Source organism: Streptopelia decaocto (assembly GCF_964273445.1).
Source record: "Streptopelia decaocto genome assembly, chromosome: 7".
Lineage (NCBI taxonomy): Eukaryota > Metazoa > Chordata > Aves > Columbiformes > Columbidae > Streptopelia > Streptopelia decaocto.
In genome coordinates this window covers 61,414,676-61,437,932 of record NC_138661.1, presented here as the reverse complement: position 1 = coordinate 61,437,932, position 23,257 = coordinate 61,414,676, and the positions used below count along the sequence as shown (strand labels likewise).

General features: G+C 36.7%; 1 protein-coding gene across 1 annotated transcript in view; it reads left to right on the top strand.

The window, feature by feature from the left end:
* Positions 1 to 23,257, top strand: part of ELP4 (elongator acetyltransferase complex subunit 4) — a 142,568-nt gene that overhangs the window by 32,190 nt on the left and 87,121 nt on the right. Inside the window, exons 5-7 of the mRNA XM_082057802.1 lie at positions 271 to 410; positions 8,907 to 8,991; positions 13,823 to 14,011. Of these exons, the coding sequence (XP_081913928.1) occupies positions 271 to 410; positions 8,907 to 8,991; positions 13,823 to 14,011 (414 nt within the window). The remainder of the gene's footprint in view (positions 1 to 270; positions 411 to 8,906; positions 8,992 to 13,822; positions 14,012 to 23,257) is intronic.

Genomic DNA, 23,257 nt, shown 5'->3' with positions numbered 1-23,257 from the left:
CCTAACTATAAATACATGGCCATGTCTGGTATGTTGGTATTCTTTCCTTTTACTGTTATAGTAGTTATTAGCAAGACCAAAGTTTATGAAAACCACCAGCTTTCTGTAATAATTGGAATTGGAGCTAAATAATTTGTTGCTCAACACACAAAAAACTATTGGCATCCCATTACTGTATTAATTCAGTATACCTATTGTCATTCCTGTATATAGCAAGAACAGCAGATGTTTAAATGGAGGTGATTGTAATCAGACTTCTTGTTTCCACAGACCAGCCCGACGACATCTACGAAATTTGGCCATTATTATGATGTTTCTAAAAGAATGTCTCCAGAACTGTTTCAGTCCGTAAAACAGCACCGATTTTACCTTCCTGAAGAATTGTCTTCACAGCCAGAAATGAAAATATGGTAAGCTGTAATACCACGTGCTCCTGTTGCGTGTTCAATTTTCGTCTGCATATTGGTTGTAAAGGATATTTTCGCATCCACACTTGCTGTGGAACATCCCTCAGCCACGTGTGGCTCCCCAGCAGTTCAGCTGTTGTTCTGGTGCCTGTGCCACACACTGCGGCTGGCGGCAAAGCTGCTGTGGCACAGGGACAGCTCGGTGTGCTGGCTCCTCGCGCCGTGGCAGGGACAATTAAGGCAGACGTCACTAGGACAGCCGAGGCCGCAGCTGTGTGTTCAGTCCAGCCTGCTGACAGCCAAGTGTGGGGACTGGGGAAAAGCACGACTGTCTGTCTGTGACCTGCTCCCTGGGCACCATTCCCCATCAGCTTTCGGAGACATGCATGTCAGGTGGCTATCAGTCGTAGGAAGATATCCACGCAGTTTTTAGGGCTAAGAAGACAGGCCATCCTTGACCTACATAGCTCGAGATGCTATATCAGATTAGTTTATTATGTGTCTTACTTCTTACATCCTACAGCTTCACTTGAGGAAAATGCAAAATGCTCTGAAGAGAATTACAATCGCTAATTGTGTCTTACACAACACCCTGAATTCCAGAGAAAATCATAAACTCTTCTCTGAATGAATAACTTATAGTTTATGTCTGTCAGTAATGAATTAAGGAAGACCAAGAGAAAATGAGTGACAGTAGCAAAGACTCATATTAGCCTGTAGCACACATGTCCATTGTATCTGTCTTGGAGACGTTTCAAGTCAAGTCAAACATCAGATAACAGACTAGCAATCTCTTTGTTCAACCCAGTCACTTAATTTATATAATATCTAGGTTTTATAGATCCAAGTGTATGGGACCAGCTCCTGGAAGCAGTGGTATGGTATGCTTTATTGTGATTGATTTTTGTTACAGCACACTCTAATACAAAAACTGAGATTTATAAAAGAAGTACAGTATAAAACACCTTTCTGAGAGTTGTAGAAAAGCAAAAGCCAAGTCCCTTTATAATTTGTTTCTATGTTATGTGGTCCAATGTCAATGATCGTTGTGATGATAGAACAAGAATAACATGTAAGATCTCTGCTTTCTATACTAAATATTTGAATCAACTTTGAATATTATTATGTATAATGCTTTTTTTTTTTGGCAGCAGGGCCATAGAGGGTAGACACAGAGGCATCTGACAGACAGGTTGCAAGTGCTTATATTATTATTGAGCAATGTCACTCCCTTTCTGTCTTTTCTCTAGCTAACTAGAATGTCTTATGACTCTGGGCTTAATTCCACTAACTATAGGGCTATGAAGTGTTTGTACATTTACATTAAAACCAAATCAACTCATATGTATAGTATAAGAAATGGACTTCCATGCATTTCATTTTGTAAGCCTTGCTTAACTGTGATACTTTCCTAGTATGCCGTCCTCATAAAAGTTCATCATTCTTGCTGTATGAATTCTCTTCTTATTTTTAGTTTCAATCTAACTGAAAAAATAGATTTAGTTAATTTGCTTGGCCATTGGGTTGAGTTTCATTTTCCTCAATGTTTTTTGAATTTGAATTTAATTTGTATTGAATTTGTATTTAATTCAAAACATTCTCTGTCTCGTACAAGGTGGTTAGTTCCTTTAATCACTTAACTTACTTCATTGATATTTTATTATTGGTATTGGTCATATTGTTGATGCACAAACTTCTTATATAAATGGCTTTTATGAAATGCATTGGAGCTGCAGAAAAATTGTTGGGTACTATGTAGGGCTGCTCTAAAGTGTTCTCTGTAGAGCATAGAGTGATGAGGTGATGAACATGACCAAATAAAATGGATTTTGGAAAGCTTGTCTCCTTTTCTTCTCTAATTCTCTGCATACCCTCAACTTGGGTCTCCTTCAAGAAACCTCTCCTGAGGAAATCAAAGAACTGGGAGTCATGGCACGTACCAAAGTAACAGACAATCACCATTCTAAATGTCATTTTTTTAGACCACAATCGATGCGATAAGGGACAGGGAGGAATAAAGAACACATTGGGAATAGTGAACTCTCAGACAGGAATCTGTGGGAAGTGTGAAGGGATGTGTTTGTCTCTTTCTTCATTTACAGTAGATCATTTTGCTTCTAATTTTGATTATTGTCTTCCCTGACCACAAACACCACTGGTTCTGGATTCCCTGGATTAAAAAAGGCTGCACTAGGTCAAGGCCAAGACAAGGTGAGAAGAGAATTTTTCAGAATTACAGCCTCTGAAATTAAGCTTATTTCTCTGTAAAGAAATGGAAGATTTAAGCTCTTCTTATACGGTCTGTCAGTTTTTACTTACATTTAAAAAATAACCTTATTTCAATTTCTATTCATCAGTGTTGTATAACTGCAGTTCTTCAAAAAAAGATGGTAGTGCAGAAAAGCTACTTTTCACATTCATCCTGATCCCCAAATTGATGTGCATCTAGCAAAGTTAATATCAGCAAATTGGTCTGCTCAATTCACAAAAAGATAGACCAGGTTAGAAAATAATTATTTTCAGACTGGGATTTAATGAAGTTTGTTGGTAAAACATAAAGAATTGTCAAAGTTCCACAAAGACAAAAATGACGTCTGACTTTAAGGAGAGGAGAAAGTTAAGATGTCTGTGGGACAGCGTCAGTCCTCCAAAGAATAGCAGAAGAAAATAATATAACCTATTTGTAAGCTTCTAGGCTAATTCACCCAGTACGCATTTCCTTTGTTTTCTTATGGGTATTCAACTGGGGTAGAGTGAAAAGGCTCTCAAATACAACAGGAGATATTCTGCATTGATAAAGTCTGTTATTATGTCAAAGGAGGAACATAGATTGGTTTGACAGTTTTCTTTTTGTCATGTCGATTGTTAAATCCTTATCTTCTAAATAAGCTGTCACTGAGTCACGGTTGAACCTGAGCGGAATATCAGGCTTTATCCCAGTGTTGGGTCTGGTAATAATCTGGTACTAATTTGGCTTGATAAGTATCCTGAGGAAGGGGTATCTTTCTTGCAGTCATAACCTCAAATTTGGAAAAAAGGTAGAAGGAATAATTGCATGCAGATTAGATGATAGAATGAGAATTCAAGAAGATTTAGGTCAGTGATCTGGAATAAACTACATGGACTTCAGTGAAGACATGCCAAATATCTTATAGGAGAAATAATTAATTGAATAAATAAAATAGTGTAGCAGGTCTCCAGAAGATCTGGGGTTATACAGTATATTGAACATAAAATATATTAGCAGTGTTGTATGATTAATGCTACTGTTTTAAAAAAACATGGAGGTGATAAACTGGAATTTAAAGTGGACAACATGCAAAGTGCTTCTGTCTGCTCAGCCATAACATGGATGGATCCTTCAAGAAAACCCGGGATCAGTTAGAGAAGGCTGTGAAGATGAGTGTACATCTAGAACCTGCAACTGAAGCACAGAAGTTCTTTAGACAGATCTCAGCGGAGTCTTGAAGCATGTTAAAAAACGACATTCAGAGGGTAGTGACTCTGTTGTCTCCTGAAGGTAGGACGGGCAGTAATGGGCTACAGTAAACCAGCAGTAGAAATACAGGCTGGAAATAGGAGATATTTTTCTGACGATTAGCACGAGAGGAAGTTGTCTTGCAGACACAGATTGGGATTATTGTGGAATCTCCATCACTGCAAATTTCTAAGGACAAGTTAGGTAAATATCTGTCAGGGATGGTTTAGATGTAGTTCATCTTGCCTTGGGGCAAGCAGATAGACTACCTGACCTCCTGAGGTCCCTTTCATCCCCGTCGTCTGTGATTCTTTAATACACATTAGTCACAGTGTATTAAATCCAATACTAAGTATGAATGTTACCAATTATTTCACTGCTCTCGAGACGTTTATGCTCTTACAGAAACCCAATAGGCTTGTACTGTATTTTTTGCCAATACTGTAATGGAATTCTGAAGGAAGCGTTCCTTTCTCTAGGAAAGAAAACAACCTCACAGTCCTGTCAGGATCATTTCATTGAAGAAACTTTATAAAAGGCGCAGCGAAAGGATATTATTATGTGGGCATTAGTGTTTGGAAAATCAATACAATGCTTCTGGCTTCTAAAGCTAACTTAAATATACCATAGAATAGTAAAAATTTCTGTGCTCTTGATTAACTAGACAATGATTTGGAAGAAAAGTATTATTATAATAATAATAACCCTTCCAATAGAAGTCAGCAGTCTGGATGAGACCTCACCTGTGGTTGCCTGAAGGTCCCACTGAGAGCCTGAGCTCTGACTTGTTTTACTCCATGTTACAGTGAATTGGGAGAATAGACATAGCTGGGTAATGTGTCTCCACTTAGAGAACGTAATTTCTTAAAATTAAGGTTCTCCGACTATGGTCTTAAATGCATAGCCAAAAAAACACCTGGTCACATCACGCTGATAACATTTATAGCATTACAAAACCTCTGTATTCTGGCTGACAGTACCTCAAAGAAAATTATTGATAACCTGGCAGGAACTAAAAAAAAAATGTTACAAAAATGACTTGAAATTCAGGAAATCTCTGAAAATATTTTTTCTTAATTTAAATTATCAAAAGATTGACAGAAAATATGTTAACACTGAAAGCCGATGTTATACAAATCTTTCAAAAATAAGGAGGCATTTCTAAGAAAGGGGGTAGTTCGTTACTGAAACAATTTACATGAATAGGCTGTGTATTATGGGATGTTTGTGAAAGATTTCTTGATTTCCTAAAGGGTGTACTTTGCAAGGTATGTATCAGTAAAGACACTCTGAATGAAATTTTGTTAAACTGTGTAGGAGTACAGCCTCAAATCAGTGATGTGGGTTGTTTTTTTAAAGAAAATCTAAGAATGTTTTGCTTTTGTCACTAATACATAGAGGTTAAGAAAGAAGTGGAAACTGATAGTTTTACCTAGTATATAATTTTCCGGAAGTAAATGGTATTGTTGTTGATGAATGAAACCTCTTTATAGCATCAGAAGTCGCAAAACCTTAGGAATTTGTGGAGAGGGGGGGAAGAAGAACTTTTCCCTCTTCTCAAAATGTTTCCACATTATTTTAGCTAGCATGATCCACTCTAAATATGTGTAATGGTTGCAGTTCAGGCTGAAATAAATTGTTACAGTCCTGTAGCTACAGCCATTGAAGAGGCACCTTAAGTTCTGTAATCATGGTGGAAAGTGTACCCAGCCCAGCAGACACGTTCTGCAGTGACAAGCTGGTAATTGTAAAGAGAGATTTTAGAAGCTCAGCACTTTTATTGCGCTTTTTTGATTAAATTATCATATGTGCTGATGTGAGCAAGTCATGTCCTAAGTGTCGTTTTTTGGGGTGGGTTTTTTTTCTGTTTTCTTGATAGACACCTCTTACTTTTGTATGTAGTCAATGTTTCTCAAAGAATGTATCTTATCTCTAATTTCTTAGCTACACCTTGAATTCACCTTGTTGACCAACCTTTTCCCTTTTTCAGTTAGCGGATCAATAGCTTTGGAGGCCTTGGGTTTCATTGTTCCTCCTTGAAATTTGGAACAGTTCTCTTCCCTCACCTTTCTTTCCTTTGGGACAAGGTGAGGAACAAGAAGAACAATCCTTTGCTCTCTTCTTCTTTTACCGTTCAGGGATGTAACACAAACAGATTATGTGGTTAAAGCAGAAAATACACAAGACAAGTAATGGATGTACCACATTTTCTTGTGCAGCTTATGCTGTCCTGACAGAAACAGTGAATATAATGGACACGTATTTTATAATACAATCCTTGGAAAAATAGTCCTGCATCTTTTAATAAGTGAGGTCCTTTGCGTAATGTTTTGTGACCTAAAAAACATGTATTTGGCAAAAGAACCAAACCATCTTGGTGCTTCTGCTTCTCTAGCATCATATTATAAAACCTATTTTATTTAAATTGATCTTCAGTGAGTGAACTGTCTCTGCAGTTGTTGCCAAGGTCTGTTGGAAGATGATTGTTTCCCTTGCAGGATCAGAGATGTAGAGGCTTTATTTGAGCTGCAAACTCTTGGCCCTTTTTAGAAATAATGTATATCTATACATACGGCCCTCTCTTCCTATCCACACAAGCATTTGGCTTTTTTATGGACTTGCAAATGAATGAGATTCTTTGACTGATCAGACAGAACTAAGTGATTGACCGACTTCTTCCTTTGCAATTAAAGGTCCGATGTGGAGGTTCTCTACGTCATTTGTTCACCTCAGAGTTTTGATCAATCTTTGCTGTGTTTTTGTACACGTGTATCTGCTTTCTGAGGGAGGGAGCTGAGAGGTGCTGTGTTTGCTTTCCATAGTTCTGGTACCTGATGGCTAAATGAGGTGGTTAAAAAAGGGTCCCCTTTTGGATAATCACTTCAGGTGGGTGGAAGTTCGTCACCCCATGATAAACATTAATTGAGAACAGATTGGGAAGTCTGTTCTCCTAAAGGAAGTAGTAAATGGGACTGGGTGCTTGGTGCCAAAAGAAGGTATAAACCTCCTCTTTCTTATCTCATTATGTTTTATGTTAGGGAAGGGTTGTTATGTCCTGGCCCTAATGCTGGGACCGGGTGAAGAGGGTTGTGCAGCTGACAGCAACTGGTTTCTTTGGTTGTTGCTAGGATACTCTGGTGTCCTTTTCGTTACATTGCTAAAGCTGGTACTTAACAGGAAGGCAGAAATATCCTGTGTGATATCTCTGTATTTTACAGAAAAGGCTTCCTTTCCACCCCTCTTACTTTACTTCTGCCCTCACCGTTCAGTTGCAGTTACTGAAAGTTTGGTAAAAATAATTAAGCTGTATGTTTTCAATAGCGCTAATAGCTTTACCTTAAGAATGGATATGCTTTGGAAAATAAAAGAAAAAATGTATCTCAAGTCTAGATGCACCAATAAATTTAGGTAAAACAGGTTTAACTGTCTTGCCTAATGGGGTCTCCTTATACATAGTAAGGTTATTTGTCATACCCTTGATAACCAAACCTTTGTTAACTGCTTAGAAACTATCAAGAGAGAACTCAGAGGCTCCGTTGTAACCGGGATACCTTCTTGCCAGCTCCTGCTTTATCCTTTGCTAAATTGGTAAACAAACAAAAAACAAAAAGAGTAAAGAAGGAATTGTTTAAACTCATTATCAGAATTAAATGGTGTTTGGTAACAACGCCAAAAAAAAGGACTAGAAATGGGAAAATAAAAAATGCCTTATTTCCTTCCTTAAATATAATTTCAAGCGCTGCCAGAAGGGTAATGCAACCTGGTTTTATAGTGTTTTCACAATGTTTTTCATGTCCTTATTTACATAGTGGGGCTCAAATTCAAGTAAACCATTAATATTTTAGCCAGAAGTAGAAGAGCACCAATTTTTACATTTAAATAAAAAAATCTGCATGCATTACATTATTTTCTTTATTTCTTCCTTTGCTACAAGTCTTTTTCTGATGGATCAATTGAAGATCTCTTTTGTTTGTTTGTTTTAATTTTAGGGCTCTCTAATTCTGCTAATGCTTTAAGTATTTTATTCTTGAAAGAAATATAGAGTTCTGGGTTAATGGTGTAAAAGAGCGATGTTTGTAATTGTTAAGTGCTTCTCAGAAAAGTTGCCTTCTCTCCTGTGCAAAGAGGTGAAAGCAAATTTAATTGGATTTATTTAGGTGTTCATTAGCAAATGCCAAAACTATTATCCAAATGTATTTTACTAAAGTGAGGGGAATAGTTTCATTAATGTTTGGGCCGAGTAACTTTTCAAGGCCCCCTCCAATTTGGGCTGTTGTCAGACCAGGCATATAGAGTTATTGCAGCTAACAAGAATATTTTTAGAGGCAAAATTTTCAACATAACCCATCATATTTCCCAAGAAGTACACAAGAGGGTTTGAATCCGTAACCCTTGCTGTCGTGCAGATAAAGTAGTAATAACACCTGTACCGTATGGACACAAACTGGAACCGTAGCGTAGTATGATGTATCTTATGCTCTGGTGCAGTATCAGAAGAAGAAAAAACAAATCAAACTAATGACCTACATGAACATTTTAACTGTGGAAATGTTGGCTCTCTCATTTTTTTGTTCACTTTGATTGTTTTAGCAGTTGTATATATGAGGGTTTTCAGTAATAGGAAGTCAGCTCTGTCAGGGCATTAACCAGGTGTATGTGGAGTAACAATTCAGTAGCTCTTTGTCAGTTATAGGAGTTTAGTTCTGTGCTGTGCTGGTTTCACCTTTAAGTTGCTACATTAAATCATCAATCTGCTAGATGTGAGCCTGACATAATTACTATTTTTTAATCTCTAGAGTTAAATGTCTGAGCACTGAAGTAGTTAACATGAAGCAATCACAGCAGATTTAATGTCAACTTTATTCAAAGAGGGTTGGGTTTTTCTTCTATGAATGTTTTTCTTGTATATGACACTTTCAGACTGAAAGCTGCATCTGCTTATATTTATTTTTAATACAGCTGTTAGAAACATACAGGAGAGTATTAAAATGTGTTACTGAACTGTTTCTTCTTACCAACAGGAATATGAACAGTGCTTATGCAAGGCTGCTTCAGTCCATCCAGAGGATCATTTCCCAGGAAGGGTTTGATGGCTCTGATCCCCAGGTACTGAAGACCTTCCTACTTTGCTATAATCCTGTAACTAGTGCTGTTTTCTGAATTTTCTAGGGTGGCACAAGAAGGTCTTGGACAAAGTAACAAGGATCAAGCTGTTTCTAAGCACTGCTAAAGTAAACAAGCAAAGTAAATAGAGTTTTTACCTGTTACAGATGTGCAGACCCTGTGAGAAAAAACTATAAGCCAACATTAGTAAAATGCATATTCTGTGCAATTAGCTTATAGATGGATTGCCAAATATAACATAATGAAGTAAAACACATTTCCCCCTACAGTATTTTTTTTCAAACTATTGCTTTAGCAATAATGCGTTCAAGAGAGACTGAACATTTCATCTTAAACTTTCAGATTTCTTTCAATGTTGTTTCAGCTGGAGTGGAGTGAATTTTTTAATGAATTAAATGGTGTCCATCTTTATGTAGCCACCATTGAAACACAAGTAAAGAAATACAAACACTATTTCAACTTTACAAATCAAAACAGCTTAGACTTGTTAAGATCTCTGTACTCTTCATATATCGTACTATGGGTAATCAAAAACATTTTAAGTGTAACAACATAGGCTGAAAGCCGTTTTCTAATTTAAGCAGTGCCCTATTATTCCTTCCCATATTCAGTAGCATGTGAGTCTTTTGCAGTTGATTAAAATAATAAATTATATATATTGATGCTTAATTGATAGGTAATTATCTTTATTGTTGTACCATATAAGTGTTACTACAGTAGAAGTTAATTAGTATAGATGCTGGAGAACCTCAAATAGTATAATACCAAACTGTACTATTACTAGCTGAGTATCTTAAAAATCTCCTTTTACAGGGAAGATATGAACACCCTGCCAGCCCCCAGCCAGCAAACAACCTCCTCCTGCTAGTTATTTTTCTTATACACCTTTGTATATTCCTCATTTTTTTCTCCACGTGTAAAAGAAAATAAAGGTGGGCCAGCTCAATATTTTTTTATCTTTTGCTTGCAAGCAAGGACAAATTAAACATCATGGAGAGATATTTTCTGTAATTGTTCTTCATTGTTTCAAGTTGTCTTGCTAGTGTCAGTAAAGCAAAACCAGAACTTTAACTCAGACGAATTTAAAAGTATTTTTGCTAAATGGAGTGTATGAGGTTCTGAGGTGGAGCTTTAAAAGTTTGAAGATGGGTCCTTTTTCAAGCCAATTTATCCACCTTAAAAGCCATTAGCCCTTGCATCATTGTTTCTGTTTCAAGGGAGATGGTGCATATGATTTCCTGGAGCGGGATCTTTCTTTTAAGATCTCTCTTTTCCCCATGCATCATCTTTCTTTGTACACTCAAATTTTGTACATTTAGAAGCCATATAGTACACACCCCTTAAAAATATGTCCAGAGTTGAAAGTAGTTATGGCCCAGAATCCTTAGATGTTTTGGTTTTCCAAGTCTATGAGAAATTCACCTCTCTCCTACTCTGTATCCCCTTCTATTTACTGAGACTTCTGAAGTACTTTTCAAGTAGCCAGATATGAGGATTGTAGAGTAAGGACCAGCCTGTTATTTTCTGGACCTGTGTCATTTCCTAATAATAGTAGTAATAATAATAATAATAGTAATACAAGTTTCAGGGAAGTTCGTGCATGTATGCTCTTCCCTTTAGGTAGGTCCTCTTGGCAGTAACTTTCATCAAGTTTGGAGAAAACTGCAAGGACCACGATGTAGCAGGGAGGTACAGAACTTTAGAGAGATTTACTTACTGACTTTAAGTAGACCCATTGATCACTGTCTGTGAATGACAGAAGTTGATGCCATTAATGCTTCAGTTTTTGTACTGTGAAGAGTAATCCTTCCAAAGTCTCTAGACTCTGGAGGTCTGGAAATGTGCTGCTTGTTGGATCTGGATTCAAAGGAAAAATTTAACCTAACTGGTAAAGCTTTAAGATATGTTTGGCTACTTTCCCATCAATATCACAATGATACTTAGACTTACTACTGCTTTTTCTTGGCTTCTCTTTATCTAATACGGGTATTTGATAAAGATTTTGGAGAAAAGTGAGCAGAAGGTATCTCACCCCAGCTGACAGAGGTTTGACACAATTAGGAAAATTAGTGAAAATAACCATTAGGGGCTTAGTAGACCTCTGATGAAATGGTCCAGCATCTCTAGGGCCTAGTGTGATTAGTTAACATTAATGTTTTATGGGACCATCTGCTCTTGGCCATCATAGATTAATATATTTTTACTGTCCTGCCTGACTTTGTGGGCCTTACTACAGTAATTCCTGTTGGAGGTATTAGGCTATGGAAAAGTTTGGTTGAATTTACCCAAAGCAATAACCTGTTTGTTCACACTTACTTGAACATCTTTGCCAAGAACTATTTGGGAATTCAGGGTCTGAATGACCTGTAACCTAGAAATATCCACATTAGTTTTACATCCTTTTTCAAAGCTCCTGGTAGCTCTTCGATGCTGACCATTAAGTATTAATCCTTTATAAACTGAACATGGTTTAAGGTCATACAGAGTAACACATTTGTTTCAGAATTGTGGAGGTTTTTTTCATGTTTGGCAACAGAACTTTTACGGGCAACTTGATTTCCTTAATATATTTTTGGTGTACTTAGGAGCTCAAGTTGGGTGACTTTTAGGGTAACAAAGCTGGGGGCGGGGGGGAGAGTATTAGACTTAGCTTTTCTAACATTTCAGTTCTGGAATAAGCCATTTGTAATGGCCTTGTGGGCCTGACAGAATTACACAGGTAGAAATTCTGTGAGTGGCCAAAACAAATGCATCTGATATTATCTGGTGTGTGAGTAGCTTTATCTTTTACAGCTCTTATGATTTAATATTGTGAAACAAGCATCTGTCATCCTGTATCCAATAAGACAACTGATATTCTGATGGAGATTTTTCTCTGTTGGTGTGTTGTTTTTACTGATGTTTGTCATAGGAAAAGACATTTTTCTCATTACAGAAGTTTCTGTAAGTTTTATGCGGTTTTTGCTCTGAAATTTTGAAATACCAGAACACTTTCTCTGCATGATCAATACCTGTTATATCTGTGTAAAACAGTTCTATTAAATGCCTGATTTTGTACTATTGCTTAAACACACATCAAGAAATGCATTAATCTGCTCTGATTAGAAGTCACTAGAGAATATTAGACTAGTTTCTATTTTTCTTTTTAAGACTCTGAACATCTGAGCTTAACAAATATCAGACAGAGAATCAGATTGTGACATATTATCCTGTACTGTTGTCCAGATCTTTGTAAAGTGGTGTCAAAAGTTAACTTCACATAAGTAAAGCCTAAAAGCCTGCAAAGCCCCAGACTGAAGAATCCGCCCAAGTTGGAACACAGATCGTTTTCACAAAGCGTGTTTCAATAAATGAATTGGCAGCTTGGCTCGCTGTGTCAGCCGCGAGTGTTGGGTCAATGGAGAGCCATGTGGTACCGACTCTGCTTCACAACTGGGGCTCTGTCTGCCCAATATGGAGCAGGCTGTGTTGTAAAAGTAGCCTCTTGTCTTGTCAAAACCTTTCCTCTGAATTACCAGAGCAGCTGTGCAGTGTTTTGTGCTTGGTAGTTACTGTTCCCTCCCGCCGCAATTCAGGATAGTGGAAATGAATATCTGCAGTTTATCAAAGCACTTCATTGTAATGAGAAGTACCTGGAAGCTTTGGTTTATCTAAACTAGTATTTGATAGACATATTTACTTTAAAGAAAATAAAAAACTGGCCTTTAATGTGAACTCAGAACTCTAGAAATGCATCTTTGATCACCTCGTACAGGATTTCTTTCAACATGGGTGCTCATTGTCTCTCTCTCAGCTGATGGTAGCAAATATACCTAAAATACTTCTCCAACATCACCAGGAAAGGTCCAGTCAAATAAGCAGACATGAGATTTGTCATCACGAGAGGTGACATTTTAGTTTGCATAAACAAATTACAGTTCTACCTTCGTAATTTTCCCCCTCCGTTGGATGCTTTTGTGCCAGCATCCTGCAGGGCAGTAGACAGGCCGTATAGGTGGGTAACACATGAGGCAGTTTAGTATTTTACATGTCAAAACAGCTTAAATTCTAGTAGCCAGTAGCTAACTAAAGCAGATCTAGGAGCACTCATGTCAGGGGCTTTCAGGGAGGTGTCGTCCTTAAGAGACAATCTGCTGATGTCTCCATCAGACCCTGTTTCTTCTTAGCTGGGATTAAACCATCCTTCATTAGATCAAAGGAGTTGCCAGGAATGTAGCCGATACTTACAGAGACTTCTGAAATAGCAAAAGGGCCGTGTGTTGGTGAGATGGGCACAGACCTTGGCCATCTAGAAGCAGCAGAAAAAGTGAAACTGAAGCAAACAGGCAGAATAGTCAGGTTACGAAAATACACGGTAGCAAGTTGAAAATGGAGGGAGAAGTTGGGTTTGCTCACTCTCAGGCCCTTCCAGCAACCTTCGTAGAGTTGGGAGAAAAGATTCTTTTGCATGTATTTAAGGCAGTGAAGGAGGAGAGAAAGGACATGAAAAAATCATAATATTCTTGTTTCGTCTGATGGAAAACATGTAACTGATTACAAAATGCAAATTGGCATTTGGTGTTTCTGTGCTTTCTTACACTTGTTCTTGCTTATCTGACATAGCATGATATCCTGTTAGTGAAAAAAGTGCTATTCCATTTGTAATTTTTAGCAAGATCCTCTGAGATTAAGCTATGATTACTTGATCTATGTGATTATTATGGATATGAATTCTATAAATTCCACTTTTTTAACTTATGTATTACATGACGTATTCCTCTTAATGTTTAAAAAATAACAAGAGGCTTTTTTGGGTTTGTTTTTTTTTAAATAGAAAAAACAAAAGACTATTTTGCGGATAGGAATTCAGAGTCTGGGTTCCATGATGTGGGGTGATGACATCTGTAGCAGCGATACTCCTGAAGATGTTCACAGCCTTACAAAATTTCTGTATGTTCTCCGTGGCCTCCTCCGAAAATCTCTGTCTGCCTGCATCATCACGGTGCCCGCTCACCTTATCCAGGTAGGAATGATGTCTTGGCGATATTTCATAGCTGACATATCAGTTAGCAAAAAATGCGAAGTTTATAGTAAGAAAATAAATGCAATTTCGGACATTTTCAAAACTTGTTTGCTTCAATGGGTGAATGTCGAGGGTTTAGATTGCGGGGTGACAATAAAACCCTGGCAGATGTATTGTTAACATCCTCTCCCCCCCACTTACCCCTTTTGCCTCTCCTTCTCCCCCCTTCCCACTCAGGACAGGCGATCAGGAGGGAAAGAAGGACAGAGAGAAGAGAGTTAGAAAAATTTAAGATGTTTTACTAATGCTACTAATAAGAATAGAGAAAATAATACAAAATATACAAAACCAATCTTGAAAGTCTCAGCAACTGCAGAGCCGGCAACCAAAGTCCTGGATTGGACTCTGCAGCCAACCGGAGCTGGATTCAGTCTGTCACTAGGCCTCAGTTTGCAGGGACAACTAGCAAGGTCCTCTCCTAATGTCGGCCATAAGCAGAAGGGATGAAAAGGGCAAAGAAGGCAAAAGGGACAAGATCCTCTTGATCTCCCACTTTTACATGAAGTATTCACGTGAATGGAATGTTACACACAGTTGGTCAGTTTCTTGGTCACCTGTTTCTTGTTGCCCCTCTCACGAGATGTGAATCTGTCCTTATCAATAACTTCACATTCCATTGCTGTATTTACCAAAACATGTATCTGGTTCTCCAGGAAAATGCAGCTAATATGAAGCTTTAGCTGACAGGCAAATTCACTGAAAGAGAAACTTGTTTTTTAACAAAACCAGGACAGTGAAGTAAAAACATAACTTCACTGTAGAGTTTCTATACTTTAGCATTTTTTGAAAAACTGTCAAAATTTCAGAAATTGTAAAAAAGCAAAGAGAATCCTGCTAGTATTCTCTTTTAATTTTTTTTACAGCATCCCTATGCAATTTTCTCCAGCCTTCAGAACACTCTCTAGGTTTTCAATATGAGACATTTCCGTCTACATCCATCACGCTCATTATGATGATGTGTGATCTTGTTTTTAAAGCCAGTAATTGAAACATACAAGTTTACTCTTTAATTCTAATATCCCCTTGTATTGGGACCAGGAGCAAGACAGTTATGGTATCAGAGTAGTTTTCCCAGCTGCAAAATCAGAAGCTCCTAACAGCACCTTTCCTGAGAGTATATGGAGACTTCAATGGATCTTCTGGAAATAAACCTTTTTAGCAAAAGGTAGTGGGTTTTTTATGCAAGTGGTAACGTAACTTACAAAAGCAAACTATTATTCACAATGAGCAGAGAACCTATAATTTTAGGCATTAATTTGATTTGATTAGAGTAAAAAAGTATCGGATAAAACCTCATATTATGCAAAATGTTTTTACAGTATATGAGTTTATCGTTAGATTAAATCCTGTGTTAGGTAAGTATATCACTCTCATGTGGTGCATTTTGTAAAAGTGTTTGAATACCCAGAGATGTTATTTGTCTAGATACCTGATGCACTTACTGCTTCAAAAATACAGAAACTTGATTTTCTAGTTTTACCTTTGCAATCAAAAGTATGAATATTCCTCTTGCAGCGCAAACCTCCATCTCCTCATTTAGCTAATTTTAAATATCAGACGGCAGTTTGCCTTCAGAAAGGTTGATAGTAAAATTTAATGCAATTAATAGAATTTGTGAATGTAAAACTAACATCCTTCCTTTTACACATTGGAATTACCTGTCCAGAGTCGGGACATGCAATAGGTTTCATTGTATTCTTGTTTTCATATCGTGTCAATAAAAGGTACGATCATATTTTAGAGTAGTCTAGAAGCCTCTCTAAGAAACAAACTGAACATTTTTGTTTGTTGCAAACTTACATAGGAAGCTGATTTGGGTTTTCTGTTTATAAATTCTGTATAAATCTATTCCTGTCGAGTTGGGTTTGAAATTATATCTCATTTTTTAAATAACTGTTTTGGGTTTAATTTTATTTTAGTGGAATTGTTTTACAGTAAGTGCTAGGATGAATTTATTAAAAAGAAAAATTAAACTATCAAAAATCCAGAATCTTTGCTTAGCAGCCTTAGACAAAGGAGAGCATTAATATATATATATATATAATTGTTCAACTTCACGTATCCTTCTTGAAGCACTAAACTGAAGAAAACCGTCATTAGGAGGAGCAAAGCCGCTGAGGGTTCTGTCCAGCCCACATTACTCAGTTCCCAGAGCCCTGCTGTGTAGTTGTTCCACTCGCCGAGGAGCCTGTTAAAGAGCCCGGAGAGCATGTGCACTCCCGGTTAATTGGGGAGGATGGCGAGCTGAGCTGAGCTGAGCTGAGCTGAGAGGACAGCCCAACATGTGCTCTCGCCGGCTCCAGCCGCAGACGGACCTCGCGGTACAATAACAGCAGCTGCTCACGTTCTCACAACCCGGCTACTCGCCCTTTTCTTGCTGAGGGTTCTCCCTGGATTTAAAAAAAAAAAAAAAGGAAAGAAAATACCTTTTCTTTCCAAGACAATAAGAGAGGGGGATTTTTTTTTTCTGAGCGCATTTCTGCGTATGTATTTAATTTCATTAGAGTAAGTTCTAGCACATGCATTCACTGTTAAATCTTAGAGTCAGTACACCAGAGGCATAGCAAATGCACACTATTTTTCCTGAGGAGGCAGTGAATTCCACATTTATTCCCTGAACTAGTGTTTCTGTGATTCTGTGTGATTCTATTTTCTATGTTAGCTTTTGCTTCCCAACTGCGTTAATTAGGCGGTCTGCAAGTAAATTTTTCACATGAATAATTTCCATGAAGGTAAATATAAGTTCAAAAATCACATTTTAATCAAGGTTTTGTCTGCATAACACATAGAAAAAAATAGTGTCATTTTTACCTGCTTTGGCTTGAAAAACTAGTTTTTTAGTAGTGAGTCATAGCACATCTTGTCTCTGTCAGTCCCAGCACAAGTTACTCCAGTGAAGAAGAAATAAAACTTACAATTGGTAGTGCTGATTTTTGACAGGGACAATGTCTTTCCGACCTAGACTAGTTCTATTTTTATATGTGGTACATGAATAATGCATATATATATATATGGAATACATATACATATCTCGCTAGCTTGAGATTGCTTTCTTTTACATTTTCTGCCAAATACTTTGCATGTTGTCCTGTCACAGGGAGATCCACAAATTAAATTTAACTGGTTTCTTTCTTTTTCAGAAAGTTTAATTTCTCCTTTTCATAAATTATATCTTTGTTCTTGGCTGATGAGACAATAAGATGAGGCTCCCTATATTGTCTATATTGTCTTTTCTGTATTCTCATTGTTTTGGTTTTTCCCTCATGCTGCCTCCTTAACCTGTTTTTAAAGTTACATTTCTCTTAATCATATTTTACTTTATTACAGTAACGTAATACAATAATGCCATTATTGTTCTGTTCATTTTTCCTACATTCTAATGTCTGCTTTGTCTCTTTGGTGACTACTGAGCACTAAACAGAGATTTACTGTGGTAAACATCCACCAGTGTGGCTCTTTCATTATTCTGCCTATTCGTTGTCTTGCATTTAATAACTTTGAATTGCATTTGTCCAAAAATGATGCACATTCACCCAGTTTGGTGGGACACTGACTGTCTTCACAGTCTTCTGTCAGACTGTATTTTGGTAAAAGATACAAATTTAGAAAAAATCTGGTCGCGTACAGAGTTTTTTTCAGAATAATTTTATAAACTTGTAGTCCACTAAAGAATGTAGATTCTTTGCGTTTTATTGATGAAACTTCTAGTGCAAACAGTGAATGAAGAAAGCAAGAAAATCCTCTTTTCTCAAGCACAAAAATAGGAATACATTATCCTGGAAGATTTCAAGAAAATGACACTAAAAACTTATCCAATTATGAATTTTATTCAGATGATGTGTGACAAGTTTTACTTGATTGATATTTTCTACTGATTGAGCATACTCTTATCTTACACTGTCTGTCAGGTAATAAATATTGAGATACTTAAAAGTATGATTAAAATACTTGATGGAAGGTTATTTTTCAAGTCTTTCTGCTGCTTCTTGAAAACGTATTGTGCCTGTGAAATCAGATGGTGTATTTGAAAAGGGAAAATTGCTTCCAGTTCTAAAATCCAGCATTGATCAAGTAGGGCAGACTGAAGAGGGATTTCATTTGTTTTTACACTTTCCGAATGTAAGGAATATTATAAAAACAAGGAAGGACTCTTCTGTATGTTGATAATTTCTGTGTTTTAGAACCTAATTACAGAATATGACTTAAAGGACTTTAAAATCACTGTTTTATAGTTGCAAAAGCCCTGAATTAGAATTGAAAATATTTTTGTATTTTATTTAATCCTTTTTCTTTAATTACTAGAAATCATTGGCAAATCAAAAACCATCTTTCCCCAGAATACTAAGTAGTGATTGTCATTTGTTTGTAATTCTGTTCCAGTTCTTCCCAATTTTGTATCACTTAAGTAATATTTTTTAAAGTAGATTATTATTTTCACTGAGAGAAGGCATAACAGTTTTATTAAAGCCATCCTTTATTTTGAACTTGAAGCTGTATTACTGGTAAGAACTAACAACCATATTAGTCAGCACGTACCAAGGGAAATTAATGGACTAATGAAAAGTCGGTTTGAATAAGTCTTGTTGCAGAACCTGTCCTCAGAGTCCGAGGTTCTGCTTAGCAGGGTATTTTCATTATTTCATCCAGCATGTTAAAAAATTAATTTCCTAAAACATTAATGGTTAGATGCTTTGAATTCACCAGAGTGCGTAAGTTACTGTATGTTTCAGTGTAGGAAAAATCAGAAACAAACCTTTTCACATCCATAGCCTTTTGTGTTCACACTGAGTAATTTAGGAGCCAAACTCAAAGTCAAGCACTAGATTGCTTTAGAACGCATTGCTAATATAGGATTATAAGATGGGAACTCCTATAGCTTGTGAATTTCTCATAGTTTGAAATCTTTATTGCTATGGCAAGAGCTAAGAGTGTTTAACTGCCTTAGAACTCTGAGAGTCCACAAGTGTAAAATGCTGAATAACCTTCAGATATATTTGGTGATGTAGCCACTGCACACAAATTTGTATTGAGATCGAATGTCATGCATAATAGTTTCCATATCAGAGTTAAACAAGCTTTCATAATTCTCTGTAAAATAGAAACTATCGAGGTAAAATGGTCTTTATATTTTTCCACATTGGGGTTTTTTTATGTGCTTTTTATGATTGTATGTTGGTTTTAGTTGTATTTGAGAAATACAGTTTAACAACCACGCAAGGAAATATAGAGACTCCTGAGTTTATGACAGGTGTTCTTGGATAATCCACATAGTTTTCAGGTAGGAATATTCTGGTTTGGATATTCTAGACATTCATTAAAGCATCTTTAAAATAATGATCAAGTAGGAAGCTCAGGGAAGTATATACAACCTAAAATTTAAATTGTGTGACAGTAAGTAATTTTGGTATTCATTTCTATTCTTGTTGATAGTATTTGCTAATCAAGGTGCAGAAGAAATGTAAATATTTAGTTGTTTCATAGGATAAGTTTATGTTTGCCAGCAGGCTGTATTCTAGCTCTATCACTTCTGATTTATTAAGAACTACACATTAAAAAATCAAATACGATAGAACTCTGAGACATGTTTTTGTTCCCACATATTGATAGTCTTTTAACTGACTTTTAGCTATATTATGATTAACACATTGTATATTAAAATTTCATGCCTAAAGCAGCCTTCCCATTGTAATAGATTTTTACTAGGACATTATATACACGTCCTTATCAGCATCTCATCAACAGTCTTTTAATTCAAGAAAGAAATCAATTTTTCAAAATGAATATGTTAAACTTTAAAAGTTAATGAGCATATGCAACATTGCGATTTTATTTTACATTTTATCTATGTAGTCTGAAAATACGCCTATGAAAACTTAAAAAAATTAGAACTGAATGTTCCAACTGCGATATTAGACCTAAACAGTTAAATATCCCATCACAGTATGGAGATAGTCATCTGTTCAAGCATATGGAATCTTTTGGCTACTGGACTAAGTAGTTAATATAATGCCCAGTGTCCAGACATGGACACAACTGTTATGGAAGCAGAAGGGAAGAGGCTCATGTTTTGAGCCCATTTGGACAGTGATAAGTCTAAAGATTAGAAGAGTGACTTTAAGTATCACAGAACAAAGTAGTTACCTGCTCTAAGAATTCTGTTAGAAAATGGAAGGTAGTATTGTTTTTCTGAAGCAACGCCAATTTTTTCACATGAGAACTACAAGTTCTTGAAAAAAATGCCCTGTGAATGTAGCATTAAATATGGGCTATATCTGTTGTGTTTAACAACAAAGAACAATAATTTTGTGTAAAACTCCTTTATATTTATATTATTGCCTATCCGTTTCCTATCTTAAATGATTTTCAGAGAACTTAATATTGAATTTCTGTGCAGTGTTTGCTTAGAAGCATTTTTATATGAACTTTTGGTGTTGTTTAAAAACGTTGAAATTTCAGAATCTGGTTTTACATCTTTTTGTTTAGACCTGCTCTATTAATTACAATATAATCATAATAAAAAGGAATACTGCATCTTTAATGATGTTTTTGTGACTGCGTAGTTAAGCTTTAATGCTAGAGGAAAAAAAAAGAGATTAAATTAGCCTTGTAACCTCTTTCTCTTCCAGACTGATGATGGAAAATAAAAGCTCTTAGCCACAGAATGTAACACTTAGAATTAATATTTAATTAGACCAGCAAATTGTACACCGTGGCTGAAAGCTTCCAAAGAGTTGTTAGTGCCACAATTGACCTACAAGTTTAATAATAACTCACTTCTAGGAGCAAGTGCCAGTTCAGCATAGTGGAGCCACTGTAAGAAAGTCCTGGGAGATTAAAATCAGCAAACCAAATGGCAGGCGAGGATTCCTGGGATGGAGCCTTCTGGAAAGCTGGGAGCTGGAGTAGCTTTTCAGCCAGGATTCAGATGAGAACAGTGGGCAAAAAAAGCTGATCCCTCCTGTTCTGGGAGCTGCTGGTTGTAGGCCAAAATCCTAGAACAGATTTTATATTCTTTTTTTCTAAACGTTCTTACTGCAGCTATTAATTTCTATCACAAATCAAGTAATGAATGACTTATCTTCATCTTTTAATTAAGTTTTAGTACAGACATTATAGCTGAATTCTCCGGTCGTGAATTTTACTGAGTGAAGAATGGCACTTTTTCGGTATGATGTGTAATTTAGTGTGTTTGTGTTGCAGAATGTTTCATTTTATAGGATCTTACTGCTGCATAAAAGGGTTCTTGTTAGAGTGTGATATGATGAGCATTTTATCATAATATTATGAAATATGTAAATTAAATATGAAATGTGTATGCATTATAGAATATAATATTTTCAAGGTTAAATAGCTTAATCTTGCCATTCATTTTATGAACAATTAAAATATAAAGCCAGTAACTCTACCATTAGATACCCATCTGAGCCTTAATTCCGTGGCAAATTGTTCCAGTGAAATAGGGCACCATAAGTTCAAAAATGTGCAAACACACAGCAACAGACTGAGGAAGGAACATTCTGCATTATTTATTGGCTAGAGCCTAAATAATTAAAGAAATGCCTACTCATTAGTTAAAAATTAAAGCAGGGGAGAGCCTTGCCAGCAGAGGGAGCAGTCATGTCTTTCCTTAGGTTCTTATTGCTTCCAGCCCACCCATCATTTCCACCCAACCTCTTCTTCTTGCCCAGCCAGTTTCCCATCTGGACCTCGCTTTGCCAGCCTGCTCCTGGTGACAGCCTATAATTTGATACTGAATAAGGGATTAGTTTTTTAAATGATGTTTATCTTTCAGAATCTCTCCACTTGATTACCAACATCAGTTAGATGTTCCGTTTGATATTTGTGTACTACTCATTGAAATAACAGAGGAGGATCTTTTTGGTCACCTGTGAATAAAATGTGATTCACTGTTTAAAGAATTAAAGTTGCAGCAACAGTTAGCCTTTCTGAATTGGTAAGCAAGCCACAATGACTTTTTTTTTCAGGCAAAATGGCAACAAAAAGAACTCCTAAACCTTATTCCTATAATGAGTAATTTCCAACAGAGTCATAGGATTTTAGTTAAGCCAGTTGGTCTCAAATACATTAATCTGAGCAGTTTTGTTATGGCTCTTTTGTAATACGACTCTCATTCTTTCAGTCTGCTTTTGCATCTGTATTTTATACTACACCATGACCAACTTGTAACACTGAATATTTTATGTGTTTAATTTTGTAAACAAATCTGTTCAAATGATCGTTTCATTTTCGCAATAATCAGAGACAAATAATAACATACAGTTTTCCATATATATGCTTTTAAAACAACGAGACAATCTCATTAATAAGGACCAGTGTTCAGGGAGATGCTGGGCTCATCTCAGCCCCGATCTTGTACTAATTCCTTCCCAGCTCCTCACCTTCACTGGAGAAGGGCTCAGTCAGGCTTATTTCATCTGCCCACTTCAGCAGGACTCACCCCAAAACCGTTCACAGGCACATGCAGCCTGTGCTTTCAGCTCCTGAATGCTGAGGAAATAGTCAGAGGAGAAAAGCACTGAGCAGGGATTCAGCTCAGAAAGTGTCACCCTTTAATACCCTGTACATCTGTCACCTCTTTCAGCCAGATAATAATGGGATTTTCAGCACCCAGCTTTCTGGGATTTGACTCCCGCATCATCTGCCTGATACCACCAAATACAGGCTGTTTCAAAAAGATGGACCCAATTTCAGAGATACAGCAGTTTCAAATTAGGTCCATCTTTTTGAAACACCCTGCATTTTCCTAGTACCCCAAATCCATAGATGCAGCCTATTAAGCCAAGCCTAGAGTAGAACAGGGCAGACGGGGCTTGAAGGAGAGGCTGAGTTGGGTTCCCAGCTCCCTGTTGACTGGCTTGTGCCTTTGGACAATTCACATGACATCTTTGTGCTTGTTACGTGACTTGTAAATGAGGAATGCAGCACTTGCCTGTCTTTTGTGAAGCTCTTGGAGATCAACAGATGGAAAGTTTGATTTAAACTGCGTAGTCTTTGTTCTCACTCTCTTTTTTGTAGGCCTCAGAGCAACTGTTATTGACTTGCTTGTTTTATCTGTATTGGGTCATCACTCATTTCACTGTTGACCCTTAGGTCTTCCCTCCAATGACAAAACAGACATACTTTTTATTTTGTAGGGTTCCAAGGTTTGCTGGCATTAGATTCTTT